The sequence below is a fragment of the Acipenser ruthenus genome, chromosome 20, assembly GCF_902713425.1.
Source record: "Acipenser ruthenus chromosome 20, fAciRut3.2 maternal haplotype, whole genome shotgun sequence".
Taxonomy (NCBI): Eukaryota; Metazoa; Chordata; class Actinopteri; order Acipenseriformes; family Acipenseridae; genus Acipenser; species Acipenser ruthenus.
The window spans coordinates 5,349,812-5,368,904 of record NC_081208.1 but is presented as its reverse complement, the minus strand read 5'-3'; the positions used below and the strand labels follow the sequence as shown (position 1 = coordinate 5,368,904).

At 39.8% G+C, this 19,093-nt stretch overlaps 1 protein-coding gene across 6 annotated transcripts; it reads right to left on the bottom strand.

Annotated features, from left to right (window-relative positions):
* Positions 1 to 316: 316 nt before the first annotated feature.
* LOC117425844 (zinc finger and BTB domain-containing protein 17-like) lies at positions 317 to 19,055 on the bottom strand. Of its 6 annotated transcripts, none has more exons than XM_058993277.1 (13): positions 18,895 to 19,055; positions 18,149 to 18,399; positions 17,647 to 17,814; positions 17,210 to 17,548; positions 13,831 to 13,947; positions 10,215 to 10,345; positions 8,461 to 8,603; positions 8,212 to 8,336; positions 7,507 to 7,653; positions 2,754 to 2,872; positions 2,286 to 2,558; positions 1,766 to 2,020; positions 317 to 1,351 (listed from the first exon to the last, which is right to left on the bottom strand). In XM_058993277.1, the coding sequence occupies exons 2-7, from the start codon at positions 18,351 to 18,353 to the stop codon at positions 8,463 to 8,465; spliced, it is 1,101 nt and encodes a 366-aa protein (XP_058849260.1). In that variant the 5' UTR covers positions 18,354 to 18,399; positions 18,895 to 19,055; the 3' UTR covers positions 317 to 1,351; positions 1,766 to 2,020; positions 2,286 to 2,558; positions 2,754 to 2,872; positions 7,507 to 7,653; positions 8,212 to 8,336; positions 8,461 to 8,462. The 6 variants fall into 6 exon arrangements, with proteins under 6 accessions (XP_058849260.1, XP_058849259.1, XP_033899016.3 ...); XM_058993276.1 differs by having other exon boundaries at positions 320 to 1,351; positions 8,212 to 8,365; positions 18,895 to 19,054; XM_034043125.3 differs by lacking the exons at positions 317 to 1,351; positions 1,766 to 2,020; positions 2,286 to 2,558; ... (3 more) ...; positions 8,461 to 8,603; positions 10,215 to 10,345 and adding an exon at positions 12,057 to 12,199 and having other exon boundaries at positions 18,895 to 19,049.
* Between the last annotated feature and the right edge of the window lie 38 nt (positions 19,056 to 19,093).

Here is a 19,093-nt window from a genome sequence, read left to right as displayed (position 1 = left end):
CAGAACATGCCAATATTAACATGCACTGTTGTTTTCTATACATCTTGACACGATTCCTGTAACAGTGTCCTTTGAATCCCTGTCGTTTTTGTCTCTTTGTACCATCCCTTTCTATGTATGACTACTGCCTTTTATTAATTATTTGTGCTGTATGTACTTTGTGTTTAATACATATTATTTGAATTGTGTGAAAAAATCATTGAACATTTTTTTTCCATTGCTTTATATGGAGCAGAATGGTATCCTCATGAGGTCATCATGCATTTGCGTCTTCTATATGCCCTCATATAAACATCGCCTTGCATGGAAGGGTCAAATGCAGATGACCTGAATATATATAGGGATGCTGGCATTATAGGTATGCGCTTCTTCCATAGAGGTTAGAGCAGTGGTTTAAATAAGCAACAAGGAGATTTGACACATTTGTGTACAATACATATTAAGAGTGTTACATTGCAGGGTTCATCAGTGAAATAAAAATAATAAAAAAACACAGGAATAGAGTCTTTGATTGACCAGTACACTAATACTGTGTAGTTATATATACAACACAAAAATATACAACGTCAAATACATAGCTGAAAGGACTGTGTCAAAATAAACAGGCTTCCATTTAGATGTACTGTAGTTGGTTACAGTACTATATTTTCAACAGAAGTATTTTATTTCAGAACGATATGATTCTGAAAACATTGCCAAAAGAGATGACTGTGGACACATGGACTGCAATACAGTACATAGTTTTAATTCCGGTATGTATTGCAGCAGTATGTAAAATTCCCCATTAACGACAAAATGAAATAAAAATGTTACCCATGCACAGAACTACGTAAAACGTAAAAGGCAATGTAATTTAGCAAAAGATAAAACTGTATCCAAAGTCAGTATTCAAAATTGCAGAATATAGTGCTCGATAAGGCCCTGATGTCACAGTTCACTTGCAAATGAAAACGCACTTGCCCGTTCCACCCAGTTCAAAACTCAACGTTGTTCTGCAACAGGAATGACTTCATCCATCCGTTTGAGGCTTTAAAGCTCCTGACGTTCAAGTCCTCAGCCAGCGTCAGAGCCCTTTCCTTGATCATGGCTCTGGTGACGAGGCGCCTCCCCGCCATGGTGTTCAGACACCACTCTGTTTTCCTCGTGCGTCGCTTTCTGTTGCCGTGCCAGTAGTTCTTAAACATGCCCAGGATCTAGTCCTTCTTTTTAATGGCATTCTGGATCTGGCTTTTCCCTACATTGAGCTGCTGTGCAATTTTCCTGCAGCTTTTCTTCTCCTCGTACATTTGAATGGCTTTCACCTTCTCTTGCATTGCGAGTTCTCCCAGGGTGGTGTCTGTTTTTCTTCAAACTGTGAAATAAAATGAAAAGAAACAAGTGTAAGAGATGTGTTTGTGGAGTGCCTGGCTAGCTATCTGCTATTAACACAGACATACACACAGCCTTCGTTGATGTGTTAAACTTACTTACTAATCACCCTGTCTATAGAATAGGCTCTGTAAGTGAAATATGATATCCAATTCACAAGGTCTAAACAGCTACTCATCTGGGCTTGCTTGTCTCTCTGACCTTGAGTGGTGAAAATTTGCTTGCATCTTACACAGCACCCTTTATGTATAATATACAGTTAAAAATAACATAATTAATCAGTAAAGCTAATTTTATTGTAATCTGATACAAACTACCTGATGCAAAGACATTTCAGAAGGCTGTATCACATCAATATCATATAATATTCACATAATACGCTGGCTGCTGATCTTACCTCTCTTCACACTGATTCATTCATTCAAAGGTAAGTTTCTCCATTGTCTTCTGCTTCACCACTATGCAGGGATGCATCGGAATCTCAAAATCCTCCAGCACAGATTCCCTCACCCTCTGAACCTGGGTCCTCCCCACATCAAACTCCTTCGTGATCTGTAGAGGGCTTCTTCCCTCCTCGTATATCTGAATGGCTCTCAACCTCTCTGCCACAGTTAGTGTTTTTCTGGTCGCTCTTGGTTTCAATCCCACAGGTCTCGGAAAAGCGAAAAAGAAACAGAAAAAGGCTCAGCATCAAGAAGTGGGATTTTTTTTTTTTATTTCTCTGCAAAGGCTTATATTCCCTTGGTGATGGGATTGAGAAAGGGGATCAGTGATAATACTAATGCTAATAAGATACATGATTTTGAGCATACTGCTCGTGTGGTTATTCTGCATGAAACATGTATCTGTATGGCATGAGTATGTATGATTCATGAGCTAATAAACAATTTGTTGTATATTTTGGAATGGAGCCTCACCTCATTTCATGTAATGGAAAGGAATTCATTCCATCCTGTGTTGTCGTTCCCCTATTTTTTCTTTTTCTGGTCTGCGGGTGGCCACTCTGGAAGTCTTTCAAGATGGAATCCTTTATCTTAACGATATTAGTAATCTGGGTTTTCCCCACATTAAACTCCCGTGCGATTCTTCTGCAGCTTCTCCCTGCCTCATACATCTTTATGACCTTCACCCTCTCTTCCAGCGGTAGTGCTTTCCGTCTGCAGTTTGCAATCAGCTCTCTGGGGGCTTCTCTGTTCACAATGTAAAAAAGACAAGAAGAGATTTCACAGGGGAGTGAGATTTATACAACATCTTTGTTTTCAGTATAGACTTTTACAACCGCTAGTGGCTATACTTTTAAGCACTTGTTGCTGCCTACATTATATCAAATAGTACAGTTATTAGGCGACATACACACGAAATGCTTTGGGTTTGATGTGGGTTACCTGTCCATGTGACCCTGCTGGGATATGGGGTCAGGGAAGGTCACGAGGGACACCTCTCTGATATCCGGACTCTGCATTATGTTGTCAGCCGGGGGTTTGTACACCTCGGCTCCATTTTCCTGAAAAACACAAAATACAATAAGAATAATAAGAATTGTGTTTTTAACCAGGTCACTTTAGTCTGGCCCTGGTGGTTCATTGCCATTGCGCTGGGCATTGGCACCAACAAACATGTGAACAAGTCTGTGATCAACTTGGTGAGCTTGTGCTGATCGATGGAAAATCAGACCAATGTTTGACAGTTTTTCCTGCATGCCACAGAGGTACTCCAGACCCTCTTTTGAGACATCATGAAGTGTAGACAGGTACTTTTCCAACTCTTCCACTGGCATTAGAAGATAGTAAGTGCATCAAACACACTGTCATACACAGACATCCATCTGCAACACACATACCTCACAAACAAGCGCTGCGTACTTGATGCCCAGTCATCTTTTGACAAGAACAAGAATAACTCTTTGAAAGCTGTGAATGACTTTTTTTCAATAAATGCTGAAATCTAGTAAGCAAAAGTTAAAATCAGTGTTGTAAGACTCATTGGAAAAAACGACATGTGGGTTTATTCGTCATTGTATCGTCAGGTGTCTGAATATATTTAAAGTCATTCTTCCTCGCTCACATATTTCCCAATCTCTTACCTCTAAGCCAGGGGGTTCACCTTTATAGTTCTACCAATGAACGAGCAACACAGAACCGATTAGGCTTGAGGTAAGGGATCTAGACATTCAACTTGTGAACTGGTAACTGTTAAAACAACTAAAAAATAAACATGTTCGCTCTTCTCCAATCATCGTGTAGTTGAGGTTATGATTCTTGATGTTTAGGAGGTCAGGTCAATGCACTCAACGATTAAGAGAAAATGGAACTGGATTTACTTGTAATAAACTTGCATCTATTGTTATTAATTAACCATAAAGGCTGTTTACAGATGCTTATCAAGGATCCTTATACCACACTGTGGCCAACTTTTCTTCTTGCTAGTAGTCGAGCACAGAGTGTCAAACCACAAACAGTCCAGGCACAGACCAGGTCTAAAATAGCAAAGATTTATGGCATCTTTATGGTTTCTATGTGGGTAGTGTCAGTGCCTCACAGCTTTAGCTTCAGGCAGATCATTACTGCTAACAGAGAAGCTGGGAATAGCAGAGGTCTGAAAATGAAAGAGAGAGCAGGGGATCAGATGCTGGTCTTTGACTCCTATGTGCTGGGACCCAGCATAGGCTTTACACACACTGCATACCAAAACAAGCAGTCTAATGCAATAAGTGCTTGGTGCCAGCATCTGATCAGATCTGCCCTACTTTTAGAGCAAGCTCTTCCTGCATTGAATAAATGTGATCTTTTTATATTGCTATGAATACATACAGTATAATTTAAACGTATGCCATATCCAGTGTTATTCAAGACATTAAACACAGAAAACGAACACATTCATTAATTGCAAGTGTGTGTTTTTGTATAGCAAGGTAATTCTCCAATGAAGCAGAATTTTAAATGAATAACTATATTCCACCAACCAATCACACCCCAGTAGGTGGCCTAAATTCTGACTGACTGTAATCTGAGCTATATATACAGTATGATGCATTTGTAAATCACTGCTTTAAAAAAACATGTTAGGAAGAAACAGCATTAATAAATGATAAATATTAAAAAAAAGAATACGCAAAACCAAGATCTAGGTAATCAGTGAGTTTAGTTACATACAGATATAGATGGACATTTCCACGCTAACGGGGTACACATGTGTAACACAAAGTCCATGACGTGATGTTCATCCCCTTATCATGTGCTCTAGAGTCTCAATGGCATAGAATTATTAAAGGGAAGATAACTTTTCATGTTGCAGGCACATGAAGTTCATACTCCCTGCATGGTAACACTGCGAATGAGGACGGACACAAGGCATCAAAAGAGTCCAAAAAATTACAATTGTGTTAAAATTTTGTGAATGACTTGTTATTTATTGACATTTTATTATGAAAACAGTCAATTATGGGAGTGCAAGGTATTCCTTATGTTGCTTGCACACAAAACTACATATATGCAGTGTGAAAACATTTTTCTAAATATGCATGTACCCATCAAACACATGCTCAATCTACTGTAATGAAGCACATACAGTACTGTGCAAAAGTTTTAGGCAGGTGTGAAAAAAAGCTGTAAAGTAAGAATGCTTTCAAAAATAGACATGTTAATAGATTATATTTATCAATTAACTAAATGCAAAGTGAGTGAACAGAAGAAAAATCTAAATCAAATCCATATTTGGTGTGACCACCCTTTGCCATCAAAACAGCATCAATTCTTCTAGGTAGACTTGCACAAAGTCAGGGATTTTGTAGGCATATAGTCAGGTGTATGATTAAACAATTATACCAAACAGGTGCTAATGATCATCAATTCAATATGTAGGTTGAAACACAATCATTAACTGAAACAGAAACAGCTGTGTAGGAGGAATAAAACTGGGTGAGGAACAGCCAAACGCAGCTAACAAGGTGAGGTTGCTGAAGACAGTTTACTGTCAAAAGTCATACACCATGGCAAGACTGAGCACAGCAACAAGACACAAGGTAGTTATACTGCATCAGCAAGGTCTCTCCCAGGCAGAAATTTCAAGGCAGACAGGGGTTTCCAGATGTGCTGTCCAAGCTCTTTTGAAGAAGCACAAAGAAACGGGCAACGTTGAGGACCGCAGATGCAGTGGTCGGCCAAGGAAACTTACTGCAGCAGATGAAAGACACATCATGCTTACTTCCCTTCGCAATCAGAAGATGTCCAGCTGTGCCATCAGCTCGGAATTGGCAGAAAACAGTGGGACCCTGGTACACCCATCTACTGTCCGGAGAAGTCTGGTCAGAAGTGGCCTTCATGGAAGACTTGCGGCCAAAAAGCCATACCTCCGTCGTGGAAACAAGGCCAAGCGACTCAACTATGCACGAAAACACAGGAACTGGGGTGCAGAAAAATGGCAGCAGGTGCTCTGGACTGATGAGTCAAAATTTGAAATATTTGGCTGTAGCAGAAGGCAGTTTGTTCGCCAAAGGGCTGGAGAGCGGTACACGAATGAGTGTCTGCAGGCAACAGTGAAGCATGGTGGAGGTTCCTTGCAAGTTTGGGGCTGCATTTCTGCAAATGGAGTTGGGGATTTGGTCAGAATTAATGGTCTCCTCAATGCTGAGAAGTACAGGCAGATACTTATCCATCATGCAATACCATCAGGGAGGCATCTGATTGGCCCCAAATTTATTCTGCAGCATGACAACGACCCCAAACATACAGCAAAAGTCATTAAGAACTATCTTCAGCGTAAAGAAGAACAAGGAGTCCTGGAAGTGATGGTATGGCCCCCACAGAGCCCTGATCTCAACATCATCGAGTCTGTCTGGGATTACATGAAGAGAGAGAAGCAACTGAGGCTGCCTAAATCCACAGAAGAACTGTGGTTAGTTCTCCAAGATGTTTGGGCCAACCTACCTGCCGAGTTCCTTCAAAAACTCTGTGCAAGTGTACCCAGAAGAATTGATGCTGTTTTGAAGGCAAAGGGTGGTCACACCAAATATTGATTTGATGTAGATTTTTCTTCTGTTCACTCACTTTGCATTTTGTTAATTGATAAATATAAACTATTAACATGTCTCTTTTTGAAAGCATTCTTACTTTACAGCATTTTTTCACACCTGCCTAAAACTTTTGCACAGTACTGTACATCTAAAAAACTGTACTGTATTTTAAGTCTTACTGTATTTTGTACTTGGAATAACCAATCACTAAGATTTTGGGGTTGGGGTTATTGGTTTAATACACAGACTTGCATACTTACTAATATTGTTGACTGTGGTCACTTTTAAATCATTGTACTGTTTTTAGTCTGTTGGAGGGGAGAAAATTGTCAAGGCATCATAACACAATTAAGTCTTTCGCCTGTAAGTACCTTTAAAGAAAGTATGTGCTAGGAAAACTTGTTAAAGTGTATCACTTACATTGTCTTATGGTTTTTAAAACAGTTATATTGGACCTTATTAAACAGCTCTGCTGTGTGTACTTACCATTAAGTATTTCACATTTCTCAAACTCTACTTACAGTAGTGTTCAGAATTAATGGGACAGTGATTAAAAAAAATGATTACTACTGTAAAAAGTAAAAGGAAAATAAGTACACACATGCACAGGAATACTGTTTTTTTTAAAGCAGTACAATATGTTTTATGTTTACCATGATTTCTGGAATTTCAATTGAAATACTGCTAACACACGATTACAGGTATGCAGGAATAAATGCAAATAGCAAATAACAAAATCACTTTCTTTGAATGCAGTTAATACTTTAGGTCAACACAATGCAATGGTCATAATAACTGTCCATTGTACCTGTGTGATGTTTTCCTTCAAGGCGAATAGAAGTACAAATTAAAAAATAATTCAGTAAAATAAACTAGATCGATGGAACTAGCATGTGATTAACTATCTATAATAAAACATATTACTTGTAAATTAATCTTGCTTTTTATCCTTTAAAAAATGAACGTTTATTTTTTACTCAAAAAATAAATTTGTGTAAAATTTAATTGTTTACATATAAGAGTTCTTAAACACCATGATACAGATACAGCCATCTTGTCCTTCAAAATGAATGCTTCCACATATTTGGAATAAAGACAGGTGGCAGTATTTCTGGCAAAGGGCCTACCAGATCAACACCGAGGATCTCCCAGGCTTCTGTTGTGACGATGGGTGTCATCTCTGGGGCACTGTCTTGATTTTCTTCTTATGGTGACACTTGCCACACCCTTTTATCCGTGATACAATAAATCCCATCATGCTCTGCCAGTAATATCTACGTGTGGAAAAAAAATCAGTACTTTTAAATTCATTTTGTTTTCCTTTTATTAGTTCATTTTTTTTTTTTAAATAAAGCATAACTGACATATCTCCAAGAATGATTGTTGTACAGGGCATCAAATGATAATCCCACCCACTTGGGAAAGTAGGTTAAAAAAAATACATAAAAAGCTAGTTCTATTTTAACAGGGTCACAATAATTACTGTGTTTTTACTGTATGCCTGATTTAATGTAATTGTTTCACTAAGCTACGTTTCAAAAAAAATATTTTGTATAGTTATTGACTTTGTAGTGAAAAAGTATTCAAGACAAACAAAGCAGGGTAAACCTATTTAACAGTACAGGGAGGGTCCATTTTTTGTGAAACTGTTGTGTAATTCTGGGATGGTAAAGTGAGAACTGGTTGTTCTTGCATGGAATGTTTGAGATATTTTCACTTGAAAATCCCTAAAAGTGCAGTTATGCTCCCTGTTATAATCATTACAATACAAATCCCTGCCATGGTTTGTAGTTCTTTAGTGAATGTGAGCAGAGAAAAATGCAAAACTGTACTTGGAGGATATTTTTTCTGCAGTCTTGGTCCTTCCCTTGTGCGTTCCGTGGGGTGAACCATGGCAGTCGTGGAAGATTGCCTCCTTCTCTTCTTCAGTGAAGACAACTTTTCTCAGCTTGTTGGTCTTCGGGTTAGAGTAAAAAAGATCTGTGTCTAAAAATATGCAAGAGTATGAACTTTTTCACACTTCTCTTTTGTGAAAATAGAATGATTATTTGTGAACCAACATAAAGTAAAAGACACTCTACCTTCAACTCTGAAGTTTTTGGCGTACTTCCTCAGAGACTTTCTTTTCCTCTTGTCCAGATGTGTGGGGCACTGTCCCGTTGACAGAAGGGTCCTCACATCCGCCAGAGATGAATGATGACTGTTTTTGCTCCATTAGTGATAACTAAAATAAAATTATGTGATCCATCAGTAGAATTGTAATATTAATTGTATTTGGCTGAAGCGATGTAAAGTTATTTTATCTAGTCTTTAATATTCACAGCTGCTTATAGTTTCTCATCAGACTGCAGTAGTTATGTACAGATTAGAGACATTTTTTGGTTAACATTAAATATAATATGTGTTGAAATAATTATAATAGGTAAAGTACTTTTAATTATAGATAAGCTATAAATAAAAAGAAAAATAACCTTACCTTTAGAAATGCCGCTGGAAATAGAAACGTCCGTTACAGGCTCACAGTTTTTTAAAGCATCTTCACAGGTGTAACCAATAAAAAACATATTAAGCCGCAGCAACACAGTAATGTAAGCTGTATCCAATCATCAAGTGTATAAAGTGCTGTTGCTATGCTCGTTATGCAAATGATGTGAAAGGTGCAGCCAATGAGGAGATGAAGTTCTTTCCCAGCGTGGATAAAGGACATACTGAACTGTCTGTTCATTTTTTTTATTTACATGAGACCATGTATTTTTAACATAAATATAATTGCACAATAAATGCTTACTGATTCATCCCATACACAAAATAATGCATTTATGCATTTTTATGCATTTTACTTTAATATTTGTAAAATGAACAACTTCAATTCAGTTCCCAGGGTTTATTATCATTATTATTATTATTATTATGAATTGGTCATTTAGCAGATGATTTTATGAGTGGACAGACTTCAGGAGGCAAGAGTAAAAACCTTTATTAGTGATTAACAAAATCCTGCAGCTCCAAAAAACACGTTTTAATAAAAAGCATATATCCCCAGTGTGTGTTTTATTTAATTTTAATATTTAACCTCAAAAGAAATCAAGCTGCAACTTGTCAATTTACTCAAACATTTACACATGTGTAAAGTTTCCATTAGCATGGAAATGCCCAGATGTATAGGGGAAAGGGATTGAAGACACTTATTCTTTCTCACAAAACTTCAAACACCAGCGATATGCCAGCCTAGCAAAGGCTTTCTGTGAGAAATAAAACTAGAAAGTCACAAGTCAGCTGCAGGAAGAGGCACTTCTTTGAACAGTGTGGTATACGTCACAATTAAATAACATGCCTTTGCAAAATAGAACCTTGTTGGCCTCATTCACAAATAATTTACCACCGTGTTAATTTTCCCTCATTATTTTGTGAAGTGAACATTTCAAAGTGCTAATGCAGGGGTGTCCAAGGAGGGCCATTCCACTCCAGGTTTAACAGGTACAATGATATCATTACCTACTTCAGGGTCTGGATGGGGGTTTAATAGGTTCAATTAAATAAAATGAGAACAGGGTTGGAACAAAGACCAGGAGTGGAGGAGCCAGCTTTGGCCACCCGTGTGCTAACGTCACAAACGATAGCAAGAAACAATTGTGATGAATGCTGATACACCAAAATCATGGCAAGACGCAGAGAAAACTAGATAAAACAGCAGGACACCTGATTATTATAAATCCAAAATAGCATTTGAATATATATTACAGTCTCACCATAACACCTGTGGCATGTATGATGTACGGAGCGGTACGGCTGTTCTGCTGATCCCAGGACCCTGTCCTTGCTGATTTTCCCTTACCTCACAGGTGTGCGCGACAGTCCCGCTTTTCCGATGCTTGCTGCGCTTGCTGTGGTTCCACTGCTGCCTTCGTTTGTGGGCTCTCCTGTTTGCTGTAACCTGGTCCGTGGGATCTGAGCTTATATCCACCTCTAAGGGACACACACAGGAAAACAGGATCAGAACCACGAACGTGATCTGAGGCATGCAAAACAATATTTTAAAATACATTCCAAGTCACATCCCCATTGGAACCTATTAACAGCAACTAGACTTCACTGACAGTGTAGATCTCACACTCAGAATGGCAATGACAAAGCATTCTAAAGGTAGCCACAAACACCTAGAAACATGCATTAGTATGCCTCTAATAGCATATGCATTACAAAGAGTCATTATTTAGAGCAAGGGAATAGACTCATTAGTCTCTAATGCATGTGTGCCCTGTTGCACTAGTTTCTGCTAGTGGATCATTTTAGCATGAATAAACATTGTAGAGATCTGTTTTTTTTTAAATATCATTTTGCACATATTCCACTAGGGGGCGAAGAGACTTTCTCTTGCCCCTAGCCTTTGAAATCCTTGCAACCTCTGTCAGTATATTTGTAAAAGGCGTTTTAGTTTGTAATATTGCCTTAGGGATGTGTAGTCTTTTTTTTACATTCAATGTGCTCAGTGCTTTAGGAAGACCTGATCTTGAAAGGGTATTCAATAAATGCAATATTGTTCCGGTCACAATCATACAGTTAAGTTAAAGTCTCCAATTAAAATGATTGTAACTGCTTTCTTTGATAGTCTTTGACAGTCAATCAAGTGCTTCAATTCCAAGGGATATACTCCAGAGAATGTCCACAAACAAACAGGAACGTTGAGAATGTAAGGACAGCTGTCTAAAACAGCACAGTGTCTCGGGGGAACAACTCATCTGCTGTTGAGCTTCTGCAACACAAGTTTCCGGACAGAAATATTTGTGAATCTCCTGTTTCGTGCAATGTTAGCCTCCTTCACCATGTTTTGCAAGATTGTTCTAAGGTTATTTACACCCAGAGGTAAGGGCTTATACCAGGGTGCCTTTATTGAGCTGAATCTTTTGTTGATACTGAGGTAGAGGGGGGAATCATCTGTTAACATGGCCTGTGGTCTTTTTTCTCTAAAGAGTTTGTATGCTGTGACAGGATCCCGGTCAGGGTTGTCAGTGGCACATGCACGCAGTTTAACTGTCCTAGCATCCCCGACGTGGGTCCCTTCCTGTCTATTGTACTCCAGATATTCTTGTCCGTTTGTATCTCGCTCGATAGTAACATCCCCCCATTTCAAGTTTTTCTGCTCCTGTCCTGCCTTCATGCGGAAGCTAAGCATGGTGGTGAGCCACAGCATGTTCTGCAAGGCGTACGGGGAGCGAGTTCCTAACTGGCCTTGCCTGTACAGCTCCTCGATGATCTCTTCTGTAATTTCCTCTGCAGCCCGGGCTTTGCTTCCTAGCCCTAATTTCCGAAGGTGCTTCTGTTTGGCTTTGATGTGGTCCCGTGCTTTCTTGAACTGCATGTCTGTCAGTATGCTGCACTGGTAGCCGCTTTTTTGAAGATGTCTTTCAGCACTGGACAGTATCCCTCTCAGAGTGGTGGGCTCATACTCCGAGCCGTCTCTCTTTCTCACGTCTAGGAAGAATGTGGCCAGTATGTCGTTTAACTGGGACGGGGGGATGGTGTGCAGGGGCCTGTGCTCCAGCAGCCTGCTCTGCATGTAGTCGACTCTGGTTTTCATGGCTGTGTTTTTGTTTTCCTCTTGCTCCAGCAGGTCTCGCACGTCCTCGTCCGACATCACTGCAAATCCTTTCTCTTCTTTCGGTGCGTTTCTTTCTTCTGTATTGTTTTAAGTGGATTTTGTTTGCTGGGCTTCATTCAGCCACTGCTGACCACAGTCCACAGCTGAGATTTCATTTTCTACTTTTATCTGGAGCTGCAAGTCACCTTCGCTGGACGGCTCTGGGCAGCTTTCTACAAAGCCTGTGTGTGGAAACCAAAGCTTATTTTGAAATGATTGCTTGACAGGTATCTTTGCAGTATGATTGGCCATTAAGTATAGAGCAAACAACAACAAGTAGATATTGCACAGTACTGTCCTATACTGTAGGTCACAAAGCATGTTTTTAGAGTTTTTTTAATTAGTATTATTTATTAGCGCAGCAATTAATTTGAGCAAATTTTGCTATTTCCTTACAATGCAATAGTAAAGTAGTAATCACTGTTCTATCATCCAGTCGGACAAATGCTAGAGGAGGGAAAGGCACAAAAAAATGACTCTCTACTAGAAGAGCATATTATATAGGGAATGAAACGCCCAGGAGAAGAGAAATGATATGCAAGTAACTGATCTTCTCTTGCATTCCACAGGCACGCTTTTCCAAGCAGTATATTTTCCCTTCCATTCTAGTCAAGTAATGGTGGAGATCTTGGCTGCAATCCACACCCTACGTGGACCTAGGTGGAGCCTTTAAACAGTTTCCCCCTTTTTTCCATTTGCACAGGTACTCCCAAACCTTTAGGGATTCAACTTCCCATCCCAGTTTGTTAATAGTGGAACTAAAATGACAAGATCCATTGAAAGGTATTCCTCTTTTCAATCTTACAAGTGTCAATTGGATAACTTGGTAACTGGCATACATGTCCGTAAGGAGACGCGTCATTTCGGGGGTCAATTATCTAGGTAAAAAAACCAATCCAAATCAAGCAGCTCACAAACTAACATCATCTGTTCGATACACTGTAAGTAAAGCCATATTGGTTCTTCGCAGGCATTTAGAAAGGGGAGTTGGGTGCCTTCTACTGTGTTTAATGTTTTGGTCAAAAGAAAAAGTTGTGCCACTACAGTCCTTAGTAGATGACCTCCTTTTTTGTGTCTGCCAAACAACACAGTTTTAAACACAAACAGCCAGCATGTTTACAGTGTAGTCTACACGCTCAGCATGTGGTAGTACATTCCTAAACGCTCACAACAGAGCCAGTGTACTGTTAGTTAAAGCTATACGAACAGGAAGCCAGGATTTGTTAGTATGCAAAAGCTAGGCATGTGAAACTATAATTTTTACTGCCTCCTGAATGCCCATATCCCAATATTGGGAATTATCTACCCCTTTGCATTTGTAAAAAGATACATTAAGTTGTAAAGTGCTTTATTCATACTGAATGAGATTATTTTTTGGTGGGGGGGATCACATTAGAAAGACTGAGACAAACAGAAGCTAACACTCAATACTGCCTTCATAGTTCAGACACAAAGGGACAGATATTAGTATTTTAAGTAAGCAATTTGCCCCTTTTTACTAAAGTAAAATAAAACTGAAAACATTTTTCGCCAGGGGTTAATTTTACTCAAAAGTTGGGTGTTACTGCTTATATAGCAATAGCAGTTTAATTTTACTTCCACCAAAAATGAAGCATATTGCATTTTGGTATAAATCTGCACTAATGTTACATAACCTTTTGAGCCAAAATCAAGCAAACATTTCAGCCAATAGCATGCACAGCATCATGAAACGCTGTCGACTTGACTTAATGCTAAGCATTTTGCACATTGCATAACTCCAGATCAGTTTGATGGTATTTGTATTGCCAGCCAGTGTATGATGGTGGGTTACCTTTTCTATTTGTCTGGTTCCCGTCATCTCCTGCAGGGCTGTCTCTCCTGCGGGACTTTGTGCCACCCTGCCACCGCACCTCATAAGACTTAGAGACAGCATCATTCACCGAGTTACCTGAAACCAACGAAACAGGACCGTCTCAATTAGACCGTGATCGCAGACTGCTGGAAACGGTAAAGAATTCAGTGGACAAACTTCCCTTCTGTTTACCTGGGACTAGGGGCCTATATAAATCATCTTAAGAGAAATTAGACTTAATCATTTTTAAAGGTGTAGGACCAAATCCATTTTCCTACACCTAATTATCTTCAGTGCCATTTTCAATGCCCCCATATAGTTCAGTTCAACATTATTATACATTTCTTAACCACTGTGACACTGACATCATACAGATGGCCAGATGTGTCATTCAGAGATTTGATTTCAAGTTGCAGTGTCACAAAATCATGTTCATTTGGAAACCACAATATATTCGGTTTAAGGCATTCTTTCATAGTTCTGCCTTTTGTCTTCTCTGGTTTGTGAGAAGCATGCCTTGGTATAAAGTTTTAGCTGTACAGGGACATAAGCTTAACCCTTGAACCCTGCTCTAAGGCAAATTATATAGCTTGCCTGGTCTTTTTAACTGTGTTTTGTTGCTGTAATACTTCAGTCATTTACATGACAGATAAAGAAAGTAGGACAGTGATATACTCAGGGTCACATTGTGTGTACGAAAAAGAATGCAGTATTAAATAGTTCACACCTGCCTACGGTGGAGCCATTCCATAATCCCCCCCCCCCCCCCCCCCCCCCCCGGTATCAATTGTGATGGTGGAATTGTGAAGTGGACCAAAGAGAGCCAGACTGAAGCCCCCTAAACATTTCTGATGTGGAACAGAACCCCAGAATATGCACCCATTCTTGCTTCATGCCAGAACTTGGAACCAGTAAGTTTAAAATAGCTTGTTCTAAATTTGTTAAAATACTATAGCTATTGCAAGGGTAACAGTATGAACATATGTTTGATATGTATATTTATAAATAGAAGATGCACAATTCTGCAGGGACATGCTGTCATTAACCTTTATTAAAGATGATACAGAACAGAAAAACTTAGAAAGGGAATGCATCAGAAGATGGGACATTCAGCCGACAGCAATCTCTAGAAAATGTTTCAACGTTTAGTTACTGTAAATTTAACTGGCCGTTCCAAGTTTACCAGACATGGTTCTGTAAATATTGGACTGCAAGTTTCAAGATTGTTATACATTATAGTTTCACATGGTACATTTACAGTTTATCAATCACAGTTGCAAGCAGTTTATTTGGCTTTATAACAATATAGAATAGCTAGGCTGTGTGCATTTGTCTTTTTTTCTTAAACGTTAGTTGTAGACACAAAAAGAAAATCATAATGTGTGTTCATAGAAAAGGCTTTGAAGATGGCTCTCCAAATTAGCAGCAGTAAACTAATAACCCCTTCATTTTACACAATGAAAGAATTAATATAAGGCCACTAGAAGACCTGAGTTTACACACCGGATTTGAAGGGCAGAGTAAGGCCATCAAGAGCAGTAATATGTTTGGCAAATCCACCAGTCTATTAAACCCAATCCTATTTACTTTTAGCTGAAATTGACAATTCATTTTGAAGAAATGCTAGGAATAAAACAAAGCAAAAGCAGAAAAACAAAGGCAGACGGACTGGCGACTGTGGAGTTTCCTCTCCCACACGGCATTGCCTTCAGTTTTATTAGCTTGTGGGCTGGCTTTTCCTTTCCATCCCCCATAGAGATGCCACTATCTCTTGTTTCTTCCCCGGTTCCCATTTCTCTCCTGTTCCTCTTCTCTGTGGGCGTGCCACAGCTCTTGCAACTTTGCAATCTGTTCAGCAGTTAAAGGAGTTCTGCACAACGGTGTGGTGGGTGTAGGTCTGGCTCTTTGCGCTCTTCTCTTCACGTGACTCTCTTTCTGCAGTGTGTTATACCTCTCCTTCTGCTCTTCGGTCATTGTCTCCCGTTTTTTTCTGGATCGCATTATGTTATACCGACGATAAGCCTCATACTTTACAGGGTCGCTTTTGATGCGCTGTCTGTACAGTCTCATCCTTTCAGCATCCGTGAGTTTATGTGGCTCGTGTTTGGGTTTATTTCTGAAACGCTGACCGTACATCGCTTTGGAACTGGACATTTGTGTTCCTTGCAGAGCCGTAGACTGAAAATCTCCTTCAGCTGACTTCCCTTTAAAGCTGGAATTCCCTTAAAGGCAAGAGTAAATAGCATGCTAACATTTTTTTTATTTTAAAATCACTGGTTAATAACCTCCCTTCCCCCTTACGTTTCTCCAAAGTGTCCAAAGTCCCAGTGCTAGGGACATAAAAAGCTGGACTTTTGTTCAGCTATGGACAAAAGCTGAATCTCTAGATTTTTAGGATTGAGACAATTAAAAAAAAAAAAAAAAAGTTGTATTAGATTATATATATAACTTTTGGCCATAGCTGTAGTAGCTGCTCTTCCTTTTAAAATAATCTGTGTGACTAGGATAGAAGTCTGGGCAGCAGTGTGGCGTAGTGGTTAGGGCTCTGGACTCTTGACCGGAGGGTCGTGGGTTCAATCCCCGGTGGGGGGACACTGCTGCTGTACCCTTGAGCAAGGTACTTTACCTAGACTGCTCCAGTGAAAACCCAATTGTATAAATGGGTAATTGTATGTAAAAATAACGTGATATCTTGTAACAATTGTAAGTCGCCCTGGATAAGGGCGTCTGCTAAGAAATAAATAATAATAATAATAATAGTCTGCCTGTTTTTTTTGTTTTAATCTGCATCATATTATTGCATTTAGTCCAGTTAATTCTTCAGTGTCAGGGACACTCAGTGGTATGATTTTTCTGAGTTTTGACAAATCGATTTTTCCTGCGACATTGCAAAAAGAGCATCGCACTGTGTACAGAACACATTTTTACTTTTTGAAACTTCTGATATTGCATCTTCACTTTAATGACTTGACATGTTTAAATGAAATTAATGCTGTGAATCATTGTCCAGTGTGACGTGGACATGAACCACCGAATGATGTGTAAGGACGTGATGTTAAGCACACCAGCCTTACAGCTGAGGCACTGCAATGACGCTCATGCTTAAGGTCTAAGGTTGTAACATATTGTTAAGGATGTTATGTCAAGAGATGTCTGTGTCACTGAGCATTCGCTATAACAAAGACACATCACCCTATATCTTGTATAAGAGTGCACAGAAGGCTGAACTGTAAAATAAACTATATTTTAGTGTAAACTGAACATGATTGAGACACTAAAGCTTAACCATCTGCAGAGAAGTCTGCCCCCACCCTGCTGTTATGCATGACAGTGTATGTAAAACCCATTGAGTACTCACCTGGTGTGTAATCAACATCGCTTACATCATCCACATATACAATCGCCTCTTCGTCTTCGTCCTTAATCTCAACTTGAATCTCCGACTCCTCGTCTTCCGTCTTCTCGCTCTCAGAGTCCTCCAGCTCCACCTCCATGCCTGCTGGCTCCTCCGTGGACTGTCCTTCTTCCTGTTTGAGCCGCAATGTTAATCTTCCAGTTGGACCTGTCCCTGTCCCCACACTCTCTGGTGTCTCTCCTGCGGACAGCGGCTGCACTTCCCATGTCAAGACCTTACCCGCTCGCATTGGAGCATTCGTTTTTTTGGCTTGAGACTTGATCCTGTTTGTGTTCTGAGCACCTACCAACAAAATGAAAAACAGAGCACTTGTAATGAACATGCTAATAAAACTGGGACACCACATACACATTAGCGTGCATGGAAATCCTGCTACATACCAGTATGCACACTGTCTGCTCCTGTTTTTTGGGGGGATTTGAAAACCCTGCAGCTGACTGTGACGGCCTGCATCTGTAAGAAACCAGCGACTGCAAGCACGCTGTCCACTGTTTCACTGGTTAGGTTCAATCTGCCAGTGTACATGAAGTCCAGCACTATGCCAAGACCTGCACAGAAACACAGCATTAACCTAGGGTTAGAAAAAGCTAAAAGGTTTAAAAGGTAAAACTTTAACCTTATGACATTGTAGTAGTTAAAGGGAAAAATATATTTATGAAGTTATGAATTACTTTTTTTTTCATTATGGGGGGGGGGGGATACTATTTTTTAGCTGGTTTGCACATCTTTTTTTTGCCAAGTATTTGTTTATTTTTTAGTTTTAGGTTGATTATCCAAGCATTGCTCAATTACTACCACTCATTCCAAATCAGGGTGTAAAGAAAACTGCAAGCACGTTCTGCTTCTCCCAGGCAGAGGAGTTAAAAGGGCGGGGCACGTTACCTTCTGAGCTGCTGATGTCCAGGTCCACCACTTCCTTGTGCTCCATAAACAGCATCCTGAAGTACTGGCTGCAGGCCGCCAGCACCGCCTTGTGCGCCTTGAAAACCACTCCGTCCACCATGAAGGTGCAGTCACACAGCAGCCCCATCTCTCGCTGCTGGTTGAACTGCTCTAGGATATACTGGCTGTGTCGGTGGAACTCCATCACCGCTGGGCGCTGAAATGATTTATCTCCACTAGGGTCACCAGCACTGAGGAACAAATACCATAGTGAGATTGAGGTTATGTTTCAATGACATTGGCTGGAAAACGGGTTGGGCTTTGCAAATAAACATTATTATTTGTTTTTATGTCCACAGCTGAACGACACAAAAGTTTTGAAACGTTGTTAACTTGGCCTGTATCCCGTAATCTTGCAAAAATGTTCAGCACTAAACAGTATGAAGAAGGTCTGATGGTTTGAAAACGCGCTTGCTGTTTACATCATGCATTCTGAACGAACTTTTGCAAGCCATTCGGCAGCAAGAACGTAAAGAGTGTAGCGACTTCCAAACATGTAAAATGCCATTTACATCACTAGGTAAATAATACACATTGCACTTGTTAATCGTGCTATATATGCGTTAATTTTGTGCTTTTTTTTAAACCATGTGGTTGTTTATTATCGGTGTCAGCGATTAACTCGTGTTGTCTGATGTGTAGTTCCTTATCGTTCCCCTCTCATCCCCTTTCCATTTAAAATGTACCTCTGAGCACAGACGAACACCTTATGTATCCAGGATACTATTTTCAGGTGCACACTCGCAAGCCGCTCCACAAGAGTGGTGCTCAATCTCTCCCCTCACACCAGATCCGCCGCCATCTTTTGTTCCCCTATCGATTGATAGAAGCCTTGAGGCCAAATCTAATCACACGAAATAGACTCTACCTCCAAGAAACTGCGTG

What these genes read in the sequence shown, in the direction of transcription:
- LOC117425844 (XM_034904361.2), bottom strand. Translation starts at nt 18,353, where the DNA reads ATGGAGTTCCACCGACACAGCCAGTATATCCTAGAGCAGTTCAACCAG. An exon ending in GGACATCAGCAGCTCAGAAG is followed by an intron (nt 17,815 to 18,148) that starts GTAACGTGCCCC and finishes GTTTCTGTGCAG; the next exon opens with GTCTTGGCATAGTGCTGGAC. An exon ending in CGATGTTGATTACACACCAG is followed by an intron (nt 16,074 to 17,209) that starts GTGAGTACTCAA and finishes CTTGCCTTTAAG; the next exon opens with GGAATTCCAGCTTTAAAGGG.